We start from the raw sequence: 22,290 nt of genomic DNA on the forward strand, positions 1-22,290 counted from the left end.
TCTGCAAAAGGCATCTTTTACCTGTGCTGTCTACCAACAAAATTAAAATGTGGACACTCAGAAATTTTCATCATGAGAATGTTTAATCTGAAGTTACTGATGTATCAAAAAAAAAAGGCCAAAGAAGCCAAAGAAATAGCAAATTGATTTTCAGAACTAATACTACACAGAAGTGGAGTAAAATCCAAGCACCCTGAAGAGAGAAGCAAACCCACTGAATTAGCAATTACTTTTCAAGCTATTAGATGCACAGTGCAAAAATTAGCACTGCAACTTTCCCAAAATAACATGGAACTTAATAATAATAAAAAACCCACAAAAAAATGAATATGAAACTTTTCTTTCTTTTACTTACCTTGAGCAAACAACTCAAGTACTCTGACATTCTTACTGATCAGTAAAAAAATTCCCAGACATGCTCTCAACTCAGTGTTGATAATAAATGGTCACAAACTTTAAACAAAGGTTAAGTGCTGATACAGATATATGGGTAACTGCAAAAACAAACCCAAACAAAAAACCTACTGCTCCTAGCATTTGTATCTTCTCTAATATTTTTCCATTGTGAAGTAAGGTGCTTTCTTTTAGGTAGGAAGTAAAAAAATTCCTTTTACTTAGGTATTTTAAGCCCAAATTAGCTGACGGCTACAGTGGACCAGTTCTGAAAGAATTATTTTAAATACATGCTTTTGTAAAATCTGGAAAGTTGAAAAGAGTACTCGGGATGACTTTACTGAAATTTGAGGTAGAGTCTAGCACAACTGAGAAAGGAAATTTTATTGGTGAAGTGAATTTTACAACCTGTAAATTTGATAAATTTAAAAAGAGCATCTAGAAATGATGTGTGGACACTTAGTATGGACACCCTAATCCCATCATAGACCTGTGTTAGTGGACTGAGTCTGACTCAAAAACTTCCAATGTAAGAAGATAAAATTTTGTTAATTGGCACCTAATATGCTGGGGCAGAGAATATATTAAGTTTTAGTGGCATCCTTACTTATGACGAAAATTCATGAAAGACCATGATGTACAACTTGGGGAAGGACTATAAAATTAATATAGTGGATTAACTAAGACAGTGCTAATTGAATTTTAGGTACCAGATTGAGTTTAATAGTAGTCCCAAGTCCAGCTAATGATTTTCATGGGTTAAGTTCAACACTATCAATATTCCCAATTTCTATACTTATAATCAATTATTACAGATTCAGTGATTCTTCTTTGTAAAAGAGTTATCGATTAAACTGGTATTTGATTGTAAATTTGAATATTCAAAAAAACCCCTAAACCACTTTAAGTCAGTCATTGCTAAACTAACTAACCCTGTATTAATGAAATGAGAAAGGCCTGTTATAGGAAGCAGCAGTAATAAACCGTTGTGAAGTTGGAAAACAACATGGTTATTACATTGCAAAGCCTGACTGCAGCAAGACACACACACAAAAAGACAGGGTTTTTTGCTTCTATGATGCATTTTCTTCAAAGTGAGCAAGATATATAGATACTCAGGTATTGGAAGGCTGACTTCTGTGAAATAAAACCACTGAAAGATCCAGTTGTAAATTAAACAGACTTAGGAGACAAAGTCACTACAGTTAAGTGTGTAACTTGAACAGCACTGTTCCCTCCTTTCCATCTTTGACATTTACTTCTGAGAGCTGGCGAAGACAGTGTGAGGATGTTCTTCCCTGACCTTGATGTACTGTGGTTGTTTGGTACATCTTAGTTTCCTAAACAGAGAAGTTAACTGACACTTCAATTCTATATGCAGAGTTTTACAGCAACTGGTTTATGATGAGAAAAGTTATTTCTTCTGTGGAAGAAGCACACTGTCCACAAATGCAGGAAGGTTTTTTCTTCTGCACAGAATGGGGGATGTGCAGCTTCCCTCCTGAGCTCACCACATTCTCTGAGTTACTATGGGAGAGCTGTCCTCACCTTCAGTCAAACCTCCTGCCCATGGTGACAGCAATGCTATGAGGATTTAGGGGGCCTCCATGTTCCAAGCAGTGGATGGGGTCCCTTCTTTTAGTATATTTACACTCAAGTGGTAAAATGCTATAAAAACAGGGAGGTTGGGAAGGGTGGGCAAGTTTCCCACATTTGCGAACGTTGGGAATGAAAATACAGGGCTGGCACCAGACCTCTGATAAAAGGTACAGCAGAGTAAAATGCAGAACGTCTGTCTGGATGCAAACATCCAGAATACTCGATGATCAGGCAGGACAGATACCCTACCAGCTACCAAGTACTGATGCATGGCTGCATGAGAGAGAGACACTTGTAGTTGTTTCTGATACAGAACTGCCCATGATTCCATAGCTTTGCTGGTGTCAGGGCCCAGCAGGGCTGGCCGCAGCAGCTGGGGCCCGCCATGAGGACAGCAGGGCAGGGCCTGTCAGCCAGGGTCTGTCCCCTCGTCCCAGCCAGGAGCAGGGCAGGCAGGGGGACAGGGGCAGCCCCAGCCATCAGGCACCTCTCTGGGATGGGCCGAGGCTGGGTAGGGCTGTGGCGAGGTGGAGATTGGCCCTGCTGTGCTGTGGCAGGGACTGGCTGCCCTGGGGGCTGTAATGGGGACCTGGGCTGTGGGCAAGGGCAGGCAAGGGCCAGAGGAGGCCATTATGGCTTATTAGTGCCCTCAGGGCCCTGACTGCTAATTACCCATTCAGAGTAAGGTGACCTAATTTAATCAAAGCTATAGGAAGCCCTTATCAGTTGATTTGAATAAATTTAGACTTGTAATTGCAGGACTGCTCCAGGCACAGCTGAGAGCTCTGTAAAGAGGAACCATGTTTCTCTTAACCCTTGGACAACCAGGGGAAATAAATGGCAGCTACTGACCCTTGTAATGGTCTGCTGTTTTGCAGTCACTGCTGATTTAAGGTCAGGGAGCTACTTAATGTCATCAAATATGTGTTTCTTTTCAGAGAATAGACCAATAGAGAGGAAAGGCATAATTTTAAAGTGAACTCAAGAAATTCTCATGACTGTCAATAGTTCATTTTCTTTAAATCTCCTTTATTTTGGGCTTTCTTGGCTACGAATTTATCTCAAAGGCTGTAGCTGTACCATAAAAGATGTGTCCCCAGGTGACTTGATCCGAAGCTTTTTCCTCCAGTTACTGGTACTGGTCTGACAGACTTTCAAGGAGGATGCCAGGGTGCCCTTGCAGAGCTAACGTCAGCCTTCACTGTTCTTTTGCCACAAGTATGACAGCCAGTCACAGTTTCCACCCATACTACATGCCCAGCTAAGGAAACAAGACCTTATTGGGTGGATTTCTAAATTGGGAAGGTAGCTACATGAAGCACTTAAGTTTTTCTCATATTTGTCATGCCAGCAGATATGCAGGATCAAATATGGCGTAATTCAAGCTGTCTGATGTGTAAACTGTAGCATGCCGGACTCAGGCCCAGAAAAGAGCACATAAATTTAAACTTCAAAACATACAGCAATCCTGATGCAGTACCTCATTGTCTTCAAACATGATCCTGAAAGCATGCAAAGGATGAAGCTGTTGCAAAAATATGGAAAGACACCTCTTTAATTAATTGCTACTTATCTGGCATGAACACTACCAAAGCAGATTCTTGATTTTCATTCAGTCCTTCATGATGACAGACCAGTGATAAGGCTGGCCTGAGATGACGGTAGTAGGACTTTAATTTTCTGGATAATGGTAACAACCAATATCCTTAAATGACACAAAAATGTGATTAGGGGCATGTGGTAGATTCTGTCCTAAATTGGCAAGCATCAGCCAACATGTGATATAGTGCGACATTCTCAGCGAACTTGGATTGAATCTGCCTTCCAATGTTAAATCCTCTTAGTGATGTGAATCATCATATGCACCATTGACTGTCTTCCAACTACATCCATATGGTAGTGAGGCCCAGGGACAGTGAGCATCCTGGAGAGTTTTGCTGTCAGAATGACATCTGAAGCCTCAAACAGTACTCTGCCCTGAGATCACTGAGAAAGCTCCTGTTGATACTCTGAAATCTATCAGTGTTTTTATGGGCCTGTACCTAGCTGCAAATGCCTATGCCAATGGCTATGGAAAAATATGTCCTTTTCCTTCCTGGTTGCTAAAATGGCATGCAGTTTTCCCCTCTATCTCATACGGAAGCTGGAATCTGACCCAGGCTGCATCCTATCTCTATCCTCCTGCGCTCACCATGATTACTTCTGAAATCCTATATCTGTCTCTTCCTCCAACTCTTTTTCCAACAAATGTCTTTCATACTCTCTCTCTCTCAACTCCTTTGTTTCGATTCTATGATATGTCCCTCTGACCTATAGAGAAGATACTTCACCTGTGGCCACTGATTGAACCCATAAACCTTTCTAGCTCTTTCAGGAAGATAGCTGTCCTGAGGTTCAAGATTAGCTACCCTAGAAGGACGACTACTCTACACTGTTCAGTGCTTGGCTTCTGCTACAGGTCTCTGCCTGAGATATGTACTAAGATAACTAGAGGGGGATATTATTGCCAAGGTGATGAGTGGAAGGAGAAGTGAAGGCTCTTTATGCCCTTGGAGTTGTCTTTGCTATATTTTATGGCCTCCATCTTCAGTACAGAAGCTTGATTTTTCCTATATTTTTGTGCCTTCACATCCTTGGAGTACATGAGTAGACCTTGCTTATTTCACGGATGGTATCTCCCAGGTTTAGCTGCCACTCTGCTAGGAGAAAGAACAAGCTGATCTGGCCCAGCTTGGGCTTCACCTTGGGCAGAGCCAAGGGTATGTGAAGAGGAGTTTGGTAAGGCTGGACTGTACTTGGAGAGCCAGTGAAGTTCCAACAAAAGCCAGTTAGTGAAGGAGGGGAGAGTGAGACCACTGCTCTGCTGAACTGATTTCTTCAAACAGAGAAGTTAGCTGCTGGGAAGTGAGTAAAACAAAACAGAACTAGGGGGACAATCCACACAGAAATCAAGCTTAGTCCTTAGATATAGCTGGGAGTTGAATAAATACTAAGGCCAAGTGTTAATCTAAAAAATTGACCCATGATTCAGTCAATGACCTGCAGGAAAAGTAACTCTGCTGAGCTGACACTTGCTGGGAGCATGAGGAGATGAGGCATTCTCCAGAGGACAGTGACTGTCCTCGGACCTCAAGCCTGTCCTACAACTGACAGACATAGATCTGCCCCATTCAACAAGCCACTTAATGCAGCCACTGTAACAGATCTGTAGGGCTCCATACAATAAAAGGATAGTATATTCAGGTTATGTATCAAGTAGTGTGGAAATGCTTCACTTTCTTATGAACAGGTGAGAGGACAGTCCTCAGCACAGTATAATAAAGTGAGATAGAATTTAGTAAAGAGGTACTTCAGAGACAATTATTGAAAGAATAGATAGAATTAAGGATAGATTTTTAATGTCCTACACATTATTTGTCACAACTGGATCTAAAAGAATGAATCCACTAATATTTATTAATACAATTTGAATACTAAATAAAGAATACAGTAGAAATAAAGTTATGATATGTTAGATACAGAATTATGATATTATGAACTATGAACTCCTTAGGGTTGGGATGAACTGCCCACATGTTTTACAGAATTTTGAATTTTTACAGAATTCCACTAGTGTTTATTCCACAAACACTAGTGGAATAAAACATTTATATTAATGACTAGTGACATAATCCTTGAGTGATACGAAGTGACACAGAAGTGGATAGGGACAGATGACAACGGGAACCTGGCATGTTTGTAGTATTTATAGAAGAAGGTCCTAGGGAGGTTGATTTTGTACGGGAAAAAAGAACAGCATTCCCAATATATACTTGCATAAGGTTATTGAAATAAAGTTGGCTTTTTTTCAATTTATCTGGGCGCACACATACTGAGTGGATAGTTAGAACAAAACAAGGCAGTTTGCCTTTCCTCTTTTCCATGAAATTCCTTGTTCTTGATAGTAACTTCTGTCTGTGCACTGTGAATAAACAGGGGTCCAAAAGCCCTGTGTGTGCCAAACTATTCATAAGGACTTCAAATGTAAAAATGTGTAACACTAACGTGTCTCATAGATGAGAACAAAGGAGTCATTCCTCATGTGATGCAGCTGGAATTTCAGTCCATGTAAACCAGCAAATTCTACATTACAGCTGCATGATAAAACTGCTTGGTATTATTACAGCCTACATAAATCTTATTAGGTATGTTGTGGTTTAACCTCAGCTGGTAACTGGGCACCATGCAGCCACTTGCTTACCCATCCCCCCAGTGGGATGGGGAGGAGAATGGAAAAAAACTTGTGGGGTGAGATAAAGACAGTGTAATAGGCTAACAAAGGAAGAGAATATTATTATAATAATGCTATGCCATGCCATATGATATAGGCTATAGGATATAATATAATATAATGTGATGCACAAATGCAATTGCTCACCACCCGCAGAAAATACCCCCGATGCCCAGTCTGTTTCCAAGCAGCAATCCCATCTCCCAGCTAGCTTCCCCAGTTCTGTATCTGGAGCATGACGAACATTCCCGGGCAGGGAATATCCCTTTGGCCAGTCCGGGTCAGCAATCCTGGCTGTGCTCTCCCAACTTCTTGTGCACCTGGTAAGGCGTGGGAAGCTGAAAAGTTCTTGACTTAGTGTAGACACTACAACTACCTAGCAAAAACTAAAAACATCAGTGTGTTATCAAAATTATTGTCATCCTAAATCCAAAACACAGCACTATACCAGCTACTAGAAAGAAAATTAACCCTATCCCAGCCAAAACCAGGACAGTTATCACAGCCCAGCCCTCGAAAACCAAAACCCCTTCTACTTCCTTTTCTCCTAAGTCTGTCCGTAGCGTATTTCTTCTGCAATACCTAGAGAAAATGAAGCCTAGATTAAAGCTAATCAGACAGCAGTGCCACTATACATGTTGGTTGTTCACTAAAACAAACTTGCATTATTCTTGCCCTTTCAAAGTCTTCCTAACCACCTGCTTGGCTGTTATCATCAGCTCTGTTTTGATATAGGGCTATGTTTTAATGTCTTTGAGCTTCTAATGAAATAGAAGTAATAAATACACTAGCATCAACCACATCACTGCTTTCAGTTTTTTTCCAGCAGACAGATATACCTACCTAAGAAAAAAGAAAGCTACAGGCAGAATACATGGATATGCTGATAGTCCTAATCCTATAATGAGTAAATTCAGTTCTTGAGTTCAGTATTCAGAGAGATCCTGAATTTAGACAAGCTCAGTAAAAGACGACGCTTGCAGGAGAAAAGCATAATGAAAGTTTACCAACAGCTAAATTAACCATTAACCACAGTCAATGCCTGCAGCTCGCTATGTTTTATCAATGTCTACAGCTGTGTGTAAGTACAGCTGAAAGCCGTATTTAAAGATTAGCCTGATCAGTACGCACAGGATGAATTATCACCCTAAGTGATAATCAACGGTCCTAAAAAGGAAACTATTTTCTGAGTTTTTTCCTTCAGTGTTAAGATATGTAAACATATTTTATCATTTGAACTGGCAAAAATATTTGCCTGGCTTCCTCGTTCTAGCTTCATTTTAAGGTCACCACTGCTTGAGAAAAAAATCAGCAGTAATAAAATATCAAATTGTGTTTGTAAGTGAAGCAATGCAAAGAAGATTTAACATATGAACTGATAAAAATGTAAATATGAGCGCAATCAGCTGTGAAAAAAGGTCTTCAGGAAAATTCTTAATATTCATTATAAAGGAGAACAATTATTTACAGAAAAGCAGGAGAAAATTATTACAGGTTATCAAGAAGAAATTACATTTCATTTATGTGACTTTAATTTTATAAACTGGAAAATCCCTTTTAATTAATTCTGCCATCAAATACCTTTAATTTGGATTAATATAACTTGAGAATATGGGTACAGTAGTTTAATCATTAAAAATTAGCCACATAATTGTGAACTTAATTTAATTATTGAAATGTTTGTTATATTTCAGAGACCCTAAAAAGGTGAAAAAATTCACCTGATATTCCAAGTACAATATTCTCCAGACAAAGTAATAAAAAACCCCCAACATCTGGGAACAAAAGGTTTCCATTCTAACTTGTTAAAGACTTAGCAGTGGATAGTTGACATTAGATTCATGCCTAGAAAACATATTAACTGGGGAGTGTGGTTTTTTATGACAATCACTGCCAGATCCAGTAACCAAAATGTCAAATTGTACTTGGTTGACAGCCAAGACAGCAGGAGGAGTAAGTGACATTGCCCTGTGCTTTCTCTGCCCCTGGAATCTTGCTATCCAAGCTGAGATTTCATGGGGCTGCAGGAGGGGGTGGGTGCTTTGCCCTTCACTGCTGCCCTAGAAAATAGCAAAAAATTTTTTGTGCTTTGCTAACATCTGCAACTCATGGCAGGACACAAACCTGTTTTCCACCATAGTTGTCAGAACACTGTAATTTACAGTTGGGCTCTGTGTGCATCACAAAAGAAAGAGATGGATATATCAAACAGGCATAAGGAACCCAAAGAAACTGAGAGAAAAATTCATAAAAACAACAGGAATGATAACCAGAAAGGATAATCAGGCAAAATGTATGTATGAAAAGACATGTCTAGGTAAAGAATATATCAGTGAGTCTATCATTTAATCCCACAGTAACTTCAGAGCTTGAACCTCAGCTACACTTTGTGATAAAAGGGAGGAAAAAGCAATTATATTATAAACAGATCATTTTAGCTTCTCTAAAAGATATCTTAAGTATTCATTACTCATTATAAAATTAAACCGTCATACCTTGTAATAGCTTAGAGAATTCAAACTAGAAACATCTCAGTGTTAGAGTACTTTGCAAGTTTGATTTTCTTTGAAGTACTTTTGAGTTTAATTAGAACAGAATCTTCAAAGAGCTTACCATTTGACTACCTATTGTGAAAAAAGGCCAAAGGGTGGCTCTGCACCACCAATTTATAATCTTTGTCTCACAGATCCCTGGGACTTCCTGGTCACAATTCTAGTCAGTAGAGTAAAATTGTGGGAACAAAGCTGCTAAACATCCAACAGCTACCCTGCAGAAAGGGCGGACTTAAATTCTTAGCCATAATTCCAGAATAATTTTTGCCATTTTCCCTTGTCACTTCTTTCATTACAACCTAATTATTTCAAGATTATTTTGACTGAATGTCTACAAAAACCTGCTTACACATTTGCCACAGTCACCCTCAAATAGCAGCATACCATGACTTGTAAGTCATATTAGTATTAATAAGATGTGAGTATGCCATTGAGTTATTGTTAGTGTCTCACGGCTAGACCCCTGTAAGAAATATGTTCTGAAAATGTTGAAAAGAAGAAGGTGACATTCCAGTCTCTTGCATATTTTTACTTTCAACATTGAATTTACCAAACAAAATTTCACTGAACAACCTCTGGAATAAGATAAGATCAGCATTCAGATATTCATAGTTTCACAAAGAGACAAAAATAATATATCAACACACGGCAACTCAAAATCGTCTTAACACAAGGTGAAATGGGAATAAATCAGAGTCACTGGTTCATATCCATGACTGAAATATTACATGAAAATGCAGAGTGACAGAGGTACTGCAAGGAAATTGTGTTCTCAGTCCTGGTCTTTTTGTCATTTCCCTGATCTTCTCAAGTAATTTTACAACACATTTTGTCTTAAAATGTTGATGATGTTCACTGTGCGTCACATGAAGAATGGATAGTAATAAATAGCTACCGGCATTTTTTTTTAAAGGACGTGTCAGTTCATTCTAATTTTTGGGATTTGGAGGGGACTCATGAAAGAAGAAAAAAATGGATCCTTGTCAAAATATTCCTTCCTGTTAGGTTTTTTTGTATTATTTCCAAATTCTGTAAGATATTTCTGTCATCTTGCATCTACCTAATGTTTCAGAGGAAAGTCTGGAAAAACTTTCCAAGCAGCAAATGCTTCTGAATCTAAATCAAGACATAAAGCTAAGCAGATGTCATCAGAACCAAGACGATCTTAATTTTACTGTTCAGAATATCCAGACCTGAAAATAGGGAACTGAACTAAGTGTTCTACACTGTGCTTTATAACAAATATGTTGTAAGATTTTATAAAAATTCCCTTACAGCTCAGAAATACAAGTTCCTGGTTATTTTTATTTTTAATTTTTACCTTGTCAGAACTAAAATATAGGTTACAGAACTAGTCTTCCCTATATCAAAATAACAAGAATGTATATAAACTGTAGTCTCAGGTTAAAATAGCAGACTCACAGAAGTTCAGTTACATAAGACAATTTGGAACAGAAATACTTGTATGTTAAATTTGCCTAAAATATAAATAACGACTGCTCTCTCAGTGACTGTGCAAGACCTTGTAATGTAGCTCCTTTTTCAAATGCTGCATGCTTTTTCATATGTGGAAAAGAGGTGCTATAGCACTTTCTTAGATTTTATGAAACCTACTACTATCAGAACTCAAATGGGAACCAGCAGTGCTACTTATTTTCATGTTTTAGCTGAAAAAGTGTAATGTTCAGAAATACAGATTTTTATCATATTTCAGCATTTTCTGATCTGTTTTGACTCAAGTGACTGCTTTCCCAGCTGTGAAATCTATGCTGGCTGACACCTCTTCTACCTCTCAGTAACATTAACACGTGTCCATACTGCAAACAGAAATAAAATATTAATTCCTTTTCATGTCACCCCTGTGGCATATCTTGCATACCTCTGTCCTCTCCCACAACCTTCTAATTGCCATAGTAGCATATCTTACTGTTTGGAAAACACTATCAAACTCCAACGCAGATTACAAGCAAAATATTCTCCATTGCACAGCAAGCAAGCCTTATTTAAAAATAAATTCAAAGCAAAGTCCATATATACTTAGAGTTTCTTTTTACTCACGAGAGGTTCTGCCATGATGATGCGAATCTTGCGTTCAGCCTGAGTAGTAAAGTTAACAAACAAGCTCTTCAGGACATATTCGCCTGGTTTGCTGTCTGGGTCAACGTTGATAGGTAACATGGCTGGAGGTCCTTTTTCTCTCTGTGTACCAGAAACAGGTGGGACAGGTGGCTTGATATATCCGTTACCAACTGGAGAAGCTGAAATGTAGAAAAGATCATTTACTTTTGGGTAATTCAACATGTCTTAATCTTTCCAGAGCATCCCAATGGCCCACTATACTGTCAAAGCAAAACCAGAGAATAGTTGATAATTAAAGAAATACACAATACATAAATACAATTTCCATGGTATAGTTATAGGTAAAATTTACATAATCTAGACTGGAAGAAGAAATCAAAGATGAAATCTTAAGTATTAAAATCGAGTAGTGTTTACTATTCAGTGTACACTTCATCCTCTTTTTTTACATGGCAAGACTTGCTGACACCTAACTGTTGGAATACCATCCTCATTTCTTATCCTTTGTCTTGAAGGCCAGATCTGTAACTCAATTGTCAAGTAACAAATTTATTCTTTATTGCTATTCAAACTGACCTATCCTTGTGAAAGTCAGGACTCTGATCTTTTGACTAAGGTGAGTTGTAAAGGGCCTCATTTTCCCCTCATTTATACTGAGGTCAATCAAGAATGACTCCTTTAAAAACAATTACATTTCACCAGTATAAATCTTATATGAAGAGTCAGACATGAAATTTCTTCCATGGCCAAAAAATGTTCATTACATATTAGTTTTCCTGAAAGTACCAAATCCTACAGTCCCATTTGGCACTTGTGAGATCACATCTGGAGTACTGTGTCCAGTTTTGGTCTTCCCCATACAAGACTGACATTGCTATTCTGAAGCAAGGCCAAGGGAGGACCATGAAGATGGTCAGGGACTTATGTGCTTGCTACACGAGTACAGGCTGAGAGTGCTGGACTAGTTCACCCTTAAGAAAAAGCTATGGGGAGATCTTATTGCAGTCTTCAGCTACTTAATGGAGTACAGCAAAGATGGAGCCAGACTCTTCTTTGAGCGCAGTGACAGGACGAGAGGCAACAGACACTAGTTGGAATGCGGGAAATTCCAATTAGATATATTGAAAAAAAATCTGCTGTGAGGGGGTGATCAAACACTGGTACAGGTTGTCCACAGAAAAAGTAGAAATTACACTCTTGGAGACAGTCAAAACTTGACTGGACAAGGCCTCACCTCTCTAATTGGTGAGCAGAGGTTGGACTAATCATCCTCCAGAGATCCCTTCCAGTCTAAATTATCCCATGATTCTGTGAATTCCCCATAACCAATATCAAGATATTATGTACTAGGCTTAGCTCTACTTAATGTTTTCCTGGGAAACCGAAGAAAAAAATAAATTGCAGAACTATGAAACAAAACCTCGTTAATTCAAATATTACCATTCTATGCATAAAATTGCCAAAACAAAATCCTCAGGCTTAGCTCTTATTGGCAACAAAAGTCATGTCTGGTCTTCAGGCAGGTACTGGTAGCACCCTCTGTTAGTTTTGACAGAGACTTTAAAAGTAGTAAATTAAGTAACAGTGGGAAGACTAGCCCTTAGCCACTCCAGATGCAATGTAAGTGTCGTAACACCCGTGAGCCCTCCTGGTGATTGGGACAGAGGTGCTTTAATGCAATACAAACTGTGGAAAATATTGTGAACTAATACCATTATAGAAATTCCCCATAGCATTGTACTCCAGAGGGTTACATTGTATGTAGAAAGAAAAGAAAAGAGAAGAAAAGAGAAGAAAAGAGAAGAAAAGAGAAGAGAAGAGAAGAGAAGGGAAGAGAAGAGAAGAGAAGAGAAGAGAAGAGAAGAGAAGAGAAGAGAAGAGAAGAGAAGAGAAGAGAAGAAAAGAAAAGAAAAGAGAAGAGAAGAAAAGAAAAGAGAAGAAAAGAAAAGAAAAGAAAAGAAAAGAAAAGAAAAGAAAAGAAAAGAAAAGAAAAGAAAAGAAAAGAAAAGAAAAGAAAAGAAAAGAAAAGAAAAGAAAAGAAAAGAAAAGAAAAGAAAAGAAAAGAAAAGAAAAGAAAAGAAAAGAAAAGAAAAGAAAAGAAAGGAAGGAACTACAATGATGGATGCCACACATCTAATGCCTCTAGCCTTTTCTACAGAGGAACAGAAGTGCAACTACTACTGAAAGTAATCGTCAACTATTAATTACATTATATTGTTTAAAGAATACATGAGATTTTAGATCTTTCCTGAATAACACTTCATTGCTGTAAAAAACTGAAAAAACTAAATCCCAAAGACTGCATTATAATTTGACAGTATTCATGACGTGGCAGAATCAGACCTCAAATTCATGCATTGAAAAATAAAAAAAGATGCACTGGGGAAAAGAGAACATATTTTGGTTTTGAAAAATCAAAGTTTAGAACTCCACTATATGACTATAATGGAAGATAGAAACACTTTTATTCATGTAGCTATTATTATCATGTATCATGTACGCCATCACTCTTTAGCACAGCAGCACCGCTTCTTCCACTCCAATAGATGTTTTCTGCTAGATTTGTTTCCTGCAAAGTTCCACTTGATTCTTGAGGGTAAAAGTGCAACCATGGAGTTTTGCTGGCATTATGACTCTGCATAAAAATGAGTGTATTGAACAGTTCTACATTTATATTCTACAAAACTGTTTCTAAAAATACCCTGTTGTTCTGAATAATAATCTACTTCAAACTAATGAAAAAAGAGCCACCAGAGAAGAGTGTAGGCACTACTGCTCTCCTGTCATCACCTAGGCTCTCCTAAAGTTTAAAGATGAAGACAGTGAGATGAAAAGGATCAGATGTAAATTTATAGGGACTATCAAATATACTAAGTAATGGAAATTTCTACACAAATAGCTTTAGGAAGGAGTCAGACAATATTTTTACAATCATTAATATATTTGCCAAATATGTGGTTTTGACTGGCTCACATCTATCCATCAAGTCAGTCTGATCACCAAGTTCTCAGGAAAAATGGGTTATTTTTGTGACCAATTTTCTTAAGGACTGGTGTAGCAGTAAAAGCCCTGCCCTCCCTGCTGTCTTCATCCCAAGCTGCCCCAGTCATTCCCAAGCTCCCTCCAGAGTTCCGCAGGGGCTGAGCAGGCAGGCTGCCCGCCAGCCAGCCTCTGCCAAGCTGAACACAGCCCGGCTGGGCCGACGGCCACTCTCTGGCCAGCGCAACCATCCCAGGCTCCCTCTTGAAGGAATCTGCAGGAATCTAATCAAAAGCAACCTTGCCTTCTGTTCATCTGGCAAATTTGGTTCAAAATTTGCTATGAAGGGACATGCAGGAGGGATGGAAGGGAGGAAGACAGTGTGTGAGATCATGCATGCCTCACGTCCTTACAAAACCCTACTCACACTACCTAGGAGCTGCCACCCTTATCTTCAATCATCATGGCATTCAGCCAGGATTTTGAGACTGGAATTTAAATTCACATAGTCATTGTTAGCAGGAAAGCCTTTTAATGACAATGCTGTTAGGTTTGTGACACAGGCTGATCTAATTTTTTTTTCCAGACACCTAACTGAAAAATCAATTATTTGCACACTGTAGTAGAGAAATGCAAGTATTTGTGAGATTTGTCAGTGCACCCAAATCTTTTTTCTTGCTCTTCTCTGAAATATATGACTGTACAGCCTTTCCCTCTAAGGAAAGAAAAAGGATATCCTGGGGGTTAACATCTATCATTGCTACAGCAATTACAGCAGTTAGAGAAATAACTGACATATGACATTGATTTAGTTCAAATTTTTAAAATATAATTTTGTTGCTGCTAACTCCATTTAAGCATCTTCAGTGTGGAAGTTAACACAGCCAGCAGTGTGAGGGTTCTGAGTTGATCATGAGTTGGTCATGAACTATTATATACAGGTTTGGCTTTCTAATGCATCTTTTCAGTTCCATTATCTCAAGCATTTGCATACGCTTGATATTTGCATTGCAAAAATCTGGCCCAGTGACTAGACTGTCACTGACATCTACACTGATGATGTATGAGCTTTAACAGAATATAGTTCTTTTTTCCTAGATTGAACGCCCTACAAAGCTCATTAAAAAAGTTGCTTCTGAGACATAAAACTAGAAATCAAGGACTGAAAATTTAAGAAATAGCTGCATTAAAGTAATCCATGATTGGCCTCTTTATGTTGACACATTATAAGCCGGGCCTTAAAAACAGCAATAAAAACAGGATGTGTCCAGTTTCGCCATTTATGCCAGTTAAACACTGTCATTAATAAAAGGCATACTTTTTACGTGAGAAATCACCACATATAGTTTGTATGAGTTTATGCAGAAGGGGTATTACTCGATTCTAAATATTTATTTCATTGACAAATTAAGTTTTTACTATCTGATTTCAAAATTATAATGTTCTACAAAAGAAGTACCAGAAAGGACCACTGAAACATTTAGTTTGAACTCGTAACACATCGTAGGGTACTGGTCACCACACAAGTACTGCATGAAACTAAGCCCTTCACCCAGAGACTAGTAGCTCATTCCAAGGAGAATGAATGGTGGTGCCCATGCAGGAGACCATGGTAACCCTGATGCCCAAGGGCCCTGCAATAGGGAATCTGCAGGTCAATTTTAGAAAGCTGTATATATATTTAAAGCTCCTCTCCTAGGAAAATCTGTAAAAAAAGATTAATCAACTATAAGATGTCTCTACCATTTTGGGGTGAAATCCTGAGCGCTACTTCTCTCAACCCATTTTCTTGTTTCCAAGATATGTTCCCTATTTTTCTACTGTATCTGCAGTAAGCTGTATTTAAAATGATACTCTTTTCCTACAAAATATTTTCATTTAGTTCAGGCTGTAACCCCAAGATTTTCTCAATGTTATGTATTTTTAGAAAATTAAAAACAAGGAGTAAATACAGAAGTAGCAATGCAATATCACTTATGGTTGTCACCACTACCATATACTATTGCCACAGAAAGGATTACTGAATGAAAATCACTGCTATTTTTTTTTCCTGTATTGATAATCTCCCTGATCAGAGAAATAGTCGTAAAAAAGCACAGTAGTTTTGACACATACACACGGTCACTAAGCTGATAATGGAGATGAGTACAAAATTACATTATCATAGGAGAGTCTCTGCTATGATTTACACTACAGGTATTTTCCTTAAAGTTCTGAGATGAAGCAAAACAACAGAACAATCATAATACACCAACCAAGAGTCTGTATCTACACTGGATACAACTTCAGTCAAACATAGTTACTGACTTTTCAGTATCTTTAAGCAGAAGAAACAGAGATTGCAGTTTTTTTAGTTAACTCTGTCAACACTTCAGCAACAACAAACAAACTAATAACACAAACCAAAACATGTATTTGCAGTATTTTCATACCTACCGAGCCCCTTTATAAAGCCGATCACACTGGATTTTCTCCAACATGCTACTGTAATATCCATGAGCCTGTGAATACCTGAAACGTTCCACTCCTTCAGTTAGAAAAGCCACAATCCTTTTCTAACTAAAATCAAAAAGGAAATTTGTTGTTTCATAATCCCGTTTCATACTTCACTACAATTTTTTCCACACTGAGGCAAGACATTTCTTTTACGTTTTTGGTTTTGTTTTTTAATAGACAAGAGCTGAAGACCTACAATGTGTGAGCTAGAGCAGGCCTCCGGATCAGATCAGCCTTTCCTTAACCAAAGGGGTAATTTTTAGCTTCAGCATATGATGATGACCACTCAGGAGTGGCTGCATGTCTATATTTATCCACAAGTACATACTATGCTGACAGATTAGCGAAACTACTTCAGGCACTCCAAGAACATGAGACAGGATAATGGAGTTCGACATAAACAAACCATGCATATCAAACACACGTATTATCATACAATCCAAGCTGAAAGCAATTAGTATAGAAATGCAAAGCACAGAGACAACACAGAACGGGTTTTGTTTTGTAACTAAGGTCTTTTGGCCAAATGTGAATACAGCTTAAATTCCTTGTGATAAAACCAATGCCTTTATCTCTTCTTTTCCCATGCCAAGAGTCAGTGAAAAAACACATATCCTTAAGCATAATTGTACATCTGGGAAGTAACTCTTAAGAAAATTTGCTTTGTTTTAAAACTGCAATTTTAATATTAAAAAGAAAACACATTATTAAATAAAGTGTGAAGAATTTAATTTAAAAGGACATGGCACATGTGCCAAGGTTACCAAAAGCTGGCTTTTTTAATCCTTTGAAGGAGAACATTCCCAATTAATTTGAGCTTGACAGACAAAAAGAATAAAATTCAAGGGAAACTTTTGCTGAAAGGAACAAAGTAAAAGTCTAGCAGATCCATTTTTATCTTGGTGAAAGAAACTGTAAGATTCCCAAGGCACATGTTATTCCAGCATATTAGTAAGATGCAGTAGCAACACTTATTTCAAGGTAAGCATCATTTTCATAATTCATTTGCATGTTTCAACAAAAATCAACCATAAAGGCATAAAGTTACCCAACAAAACATAATACTAATGACTTGCTATATATATGATAGGAAATACATTTATTTAAAGTATAGGACTTTATGATGAGCAGTTGATGCTACTAATGTCTGATCCTTTTGTGTTTCTAATCCTCTCCTAGGAGGATTTACACTCAGAAATGAAAGTGTAGAATTCAGGAAGAATTCAGTGCACATCTGAGTACCACATCCAGACTATTTAGAAAGTAAAAGTGTAAATTATGATGGTATCAGTGTTGGGAATCAATTTCATGCAATATGAATATTGGCCTACATGTTTTGTTTACTGCTTATTTTCCATTTTTTATTAAAAGAGTTGATAACCAAGGAGTAAATATACCCTTTTTAAGATACTCTTCCCCTCTTCTCAACTGCATGCTTATCTAAACATAATTTAAACTAATTATTAAAAGAAATGTAAGGAAACCCGGTAGTATGGCCTATAGTAATTTCTAAGGTCCATATAAAAGCTGCTTTATGAATCTGCCCTAAGCAATAGCATTGCAGACATAGCTTTCCTTCTGTAGTGCTGGAAACCATCTACACTTCCAACTGTAGTGAGGCTGGCATGCATTCTCCTAGGGATGGAGAGATGTGTAATTACCATTTGCATACGTACGTCCCAGGCAGAAAGTATCAACTATGGAGCTTGGATACTACACTTAACTGAATGTATTGCTTCAAAGCTTCCTCTGTTGTAGTAAAAGATGTAAAATAAGCAGTAAACAAAACATGTAGGCAAATATTCATATTGCATGAAATTGATTCCCTCTGACGGCTCATTTGCAGGTGAGGGAATTCTTTGCAGTGAAAAATCCACTCCCTGACAGCAGTATGTAGACTCAGCACATACAGGCACATACAGACAACAAGAATGTATGAGAGAGTCTACATTGCAAAAAGCTCAAATGTATTTTCCCTCTTAGTAGAACAAAGTTGTGTCCAAAACTACACATAATAGAAATCTCAGTGAACTTGGATTTTAAAACTCCAGACTCTGAACACTCTGTCTAAAACTGTTGTCCAAGCAACTACTTGGAGAAGACACTAGGTTGTTCCGTGCAGCTGTCTTGACATAAAACTATCCCAACTCATCCTCTTTCAAAGTCTATTTAATCCAAATACAGGAGTCTTCAGGAAGAGTTACTTTGGTTGACCAATTAGATAGATGGTCTGCAATGTAACAAAGATAAAACCCAACAATTCCGTGTACAACATGTCTGGGCATAGCATGTAAATCACTATGCCAGAGGAAATACTATCTAGTCTAGCAGACAAAATGGAAGAGGCTGTGAGACTAGCAAGGAAAAGTATAGAAGAAGTTCAAGATTCTGGAGCAAAATGCTCGTTCTGTAGTAACAGATTTGGGAGGATTTCCAAAAAGGTGGTGAGAGATGACCTAAGATCTTCCAAATGGAAATTCTCAGACTATTTGATTATGCTGGAACTGTAAGGGAGAAAAGGCTAATTTATGAATTTCAGATTCCTCCATTTCTTTAAAGAGACATGCCTCGGGACAGTCATTTGTGTAAAATGGCATGGGGGAAGAGAAAGGAAGGAGATACCTTCAGTGATACAGGCATTCCAGGACTTTCTCACAGATTTAACTGAGATAAGACCAACAGTTTAAATTATTTCTGTCCGAAGACTTAGTGAAATAATGCTGTTGCCAGGTTTAGATATATTTATTCCACTCTTTTTAGAATACTTGTTGAACTACAGACGGCAGTTCCAACCCCTGTAGACTTGGTTGGGCAATCCTTCTCCAAACTTTCTGTTCCTTTTACCACAACAAGAGAGTGTAAATTCTACGTGAACAAAAGGAACAGCAAAGCAAGAAAACAGGACACTAATTAGTGCATCCACTAAGTGGCAGAGTTGCCAATAAAGTGTAAGCTTTGGCCAACCCAACTACTCTAGCCAAGAAAAAGGAGGCTTGAACTTCATGTGTGTTTGTGCATGGGCACACACATGCTATTCTTCAATTTATTTTCAGTATCTTCAGGTATGTTATAAAACAGCAGGCCTAAAAACAGACTGTATGATATCCTCCGTGAGACTGAATATTTCAGGACATAAGGCTAACTCCTCATAGTAAACCCATTCTGTGCTCCCCTAAATCCAGAATGGGGCCTCAGAACAAGTCCCAGATGTGGTCGTTTCTTAACAATCAGATCCAGTCCTTTGTGGGATAGAAACAAAATGCAGAAACTGTGAAAACAAGTATATGGCTACTCAGTAAGCCTGATGCATGCTAAAATACCACTTGTGGGGGATGCTCTTCTCTGCATGTCTACAAAGAGCTCAAATGCTCATTCCGCTCAGAGATGCTTATGAAGCAGCCATCTTCTGAGATGAACCCTATTGGGAAATAACCAGTTTAATCAGATATCTTTGCCCAACCTCAGGGAAACATTAGAACAGTCCTTATACACACTGACAAGTCTTCTTTGAGGTGGATATATGTGGTGGAGTGCCTGTTAGCTTTGAAGCTAAGGATGTTGTTCAGCCTGGTACCTTGGAAAGGTTAAAACTGATGGTCTGGCTTTATTAGCCGCTAGCAACCTTCTGGCCCTCACATCCCAGCAGCTGGCAGGTAGGTGTTAAGCTTTGTAATCCTCAGATGTGCACTGCTATTCTGTGCAAGAGTGGGGTAATTGATATGACACCCTGTAACAGAAAGCAGTGAGTGGAACACATTTTCTCCTCTTGCGAAAGACCGCCTGTCCATATGCAGGGGATTCAAGAATGATGACTGCCAAAACAAACAAACAAACAAACAAACAAACAGACAGGAAATCCTGTCATATACGTCCATCCATTTTCTAAAGTCCTTTTCACTGACTTGGCAAAGCTCCTAGTAACTATGATCCCATAAAATGCAGACTTTCCCTCTCTCTTTCTCCTAAATTGCACGTCAGGGGTTGAGCAGCTGAACAACGTTCTCTGGGTTCTTACCTCAGATCTCTGCAAGATATCTGAGTGAGGCAAGAAAGCAATTTGCCTTCCTGCTCATCCTCTTTGCTCACCATCTCTTTTTCTGCTCCTTTTCCTCTAGATTATTATTTTCCTGTTTACATATACCAGTATGCTGAAGATACTTGGGAATCTAACATAAAGATTTTTAGCTGCGCTGATTTTAGAATTTGCTTGGTTTATTGTAAGATTAAAGACTGAAAAAGCTAGATGAGATGGGAAATCCTGTCGACAATCCCAAAACAATTTCCAATTGCCATTTGAGTGTTTCATTTGGGGGTGACTTCTCAGTAAGGGACATATCTGTGTTGCTTCTGATGGGATCCAAATCAAACATACTCAGTTTCTGTGTTTTATATGGTAATGACATGCTGCCTCTTTGAAATTAACAATATACTTTCAAGATCTTTTCTAGACACTTCAAAAGTTTTGTTATCTTTGCCAGTTATTCCAAAAGTAAAAAATCCAAATAAGAGTGGAAAGATATATTCAGATCATAATTTTCAAATGAGTAGATCAACTTATTTTTAAAAAATTAAAACAAAGAACATGTTTCTTTCTGAAACAATGCCAGAATCTCTTTCAGTTCAAATAATAGAGCTTAAAAAGCATTTTATTTTAAATAAAGGTGTTCATACTCTTCTTTTATACTTTTTATGCACTAGGGGAAAAAGCTAGCCTCCATTTGGGTTTTGTTGAATCAGAAAATAGCTTCCTGTAAGATTTTTAGACAGACATTTTGTTGGGTTTGCTTTCCTTTTCAGAGACAGGGAGATGAAGATATTCCCATCGTTTTGTGGTTGATGGGTGTTAGCAGAAGAATTATTTTTAGGGAATCTGGAAAAGTGCCAAGAAAGCACAAAGCTAAAAGAGTCCAAAAGAGAAGGAATAGTAATTTCCAAAAGAGGGACCAGCAAACAAGGGAGGATGTGACCTGCATCTTCCTTCCCTACATATTTTCTCTTGGAGAAAGTATACTTTTCCTTTTCTCCTGAAATGTTTAATAAAACTGTCAGAGTCTGGATAAGATGGAATTTTAAAAAGATAATTAAACTGTTTATTTTTTACTACATTAAATGCTTGCAATTTCAATAGCTAGCTCAGATGTTAGAACCAGAACCAACAAATTTTTGTTGTGTCTTCGTCCACACTTGCTCTTCCAAACCACTGACAAAAGTTGGTTCATGCTGTTAAAAACTCATGTGCTTCACTGGAATGAAAACGGCATATCAATTACAGATGACGTGGCTTCTGTGCAGTGTACACATATGAATGAAAACCCGAGTGTGTTGTAATGCACTTGTGCAAACATAAGCAGTATTTTATTACTGATAAACAAAAAGAAACAGGCTGTAGCTCATTTCCCTCTGAAATTGCATGGTCTGAACAGTCCCACTGACCTAACACTGTTCAATGGCTAAGAGATGATTTCCTAAAGAGTTTTGCTTATATCATGCCATAATAAATATGATGTCATGTTTAGTTATGTTTCAAAGTGTAGTACTACATTGAAGAAAAATATTTAAAACTGTAGTTGCTTCCTTGACCTATCTTCTGATGCACCTCATCTACTCTATGGCTGCCTTTTAGGGAAAGGTTCAAATTTAACCACCTACAAGCCAAATATCAAATCTAATCTAGCCATCTAGGCTCTGAGTAGAGTAAACAAAGACAGACTGACATTTCTAGGTGATTCATCATATCCTTCTTAAATTCTTACCTTAAGATAGAATAAATCGCTTTCTAGAGGTGCCTATCACTTGTCAGTGATTACTGAAGGAGAACTGACAACAAAGTTATTCATCCAAGGTTGTAAGAGATGACTCTCACTCTCAAGTCTGTAAACTCTTCAAGAGCATCTTGTACAGACTGAACTGCATCGTGGTGCA

General features: G+C 38.0%; 1 protein-coding gene across 9 annotated transcripts in view; it reads right to left on the minus strand.

Annotated features, from left to right (window-relative positions):
- FRY (FRY microtubule binding protein) overlaps window positions 1–22,290 on the minus strand; it is a 253,474-nt gene that overhangs the window by 132,590 nt on the left and 98,594 nt on the right. For 8 of the 9 annotated variants that reach the window (XM_075742053.1, XM_075742052.1, XM_075742047.1 and 5 more), the window contains one exon: window positions 10,873–11,072. In XM_075742053.1, coding sequence (XP_075598168.1) covers window positions 10,873–10,992 — 120 coding nt within the window. In that variant the 5' untranslated portion in view covers window positions 10,993–11,072. Of the gene's footprint in view, window positions 1–10,872; window positions 11,073–16,308; window positions 16,615–22,290 lie in introns of those variants that run through there. The other variant, XM_075742050.1, reaches the window with a different exon arrangement.

Source organism: Balearica regulorum, chromosome 1 (genome assembly GCF_011004875.1).
Source record: "Balearica regulorum gibbericeps isolate bBalReg1 chromosome 1, bBalReg1.pri, whole genome shotgun sequence".
Lineage (NCBI taxonomy): Eukaryota > Metazoa > Chordata > Aves > Gruiformes > Gruidae > Balearica > Balearica regulorum.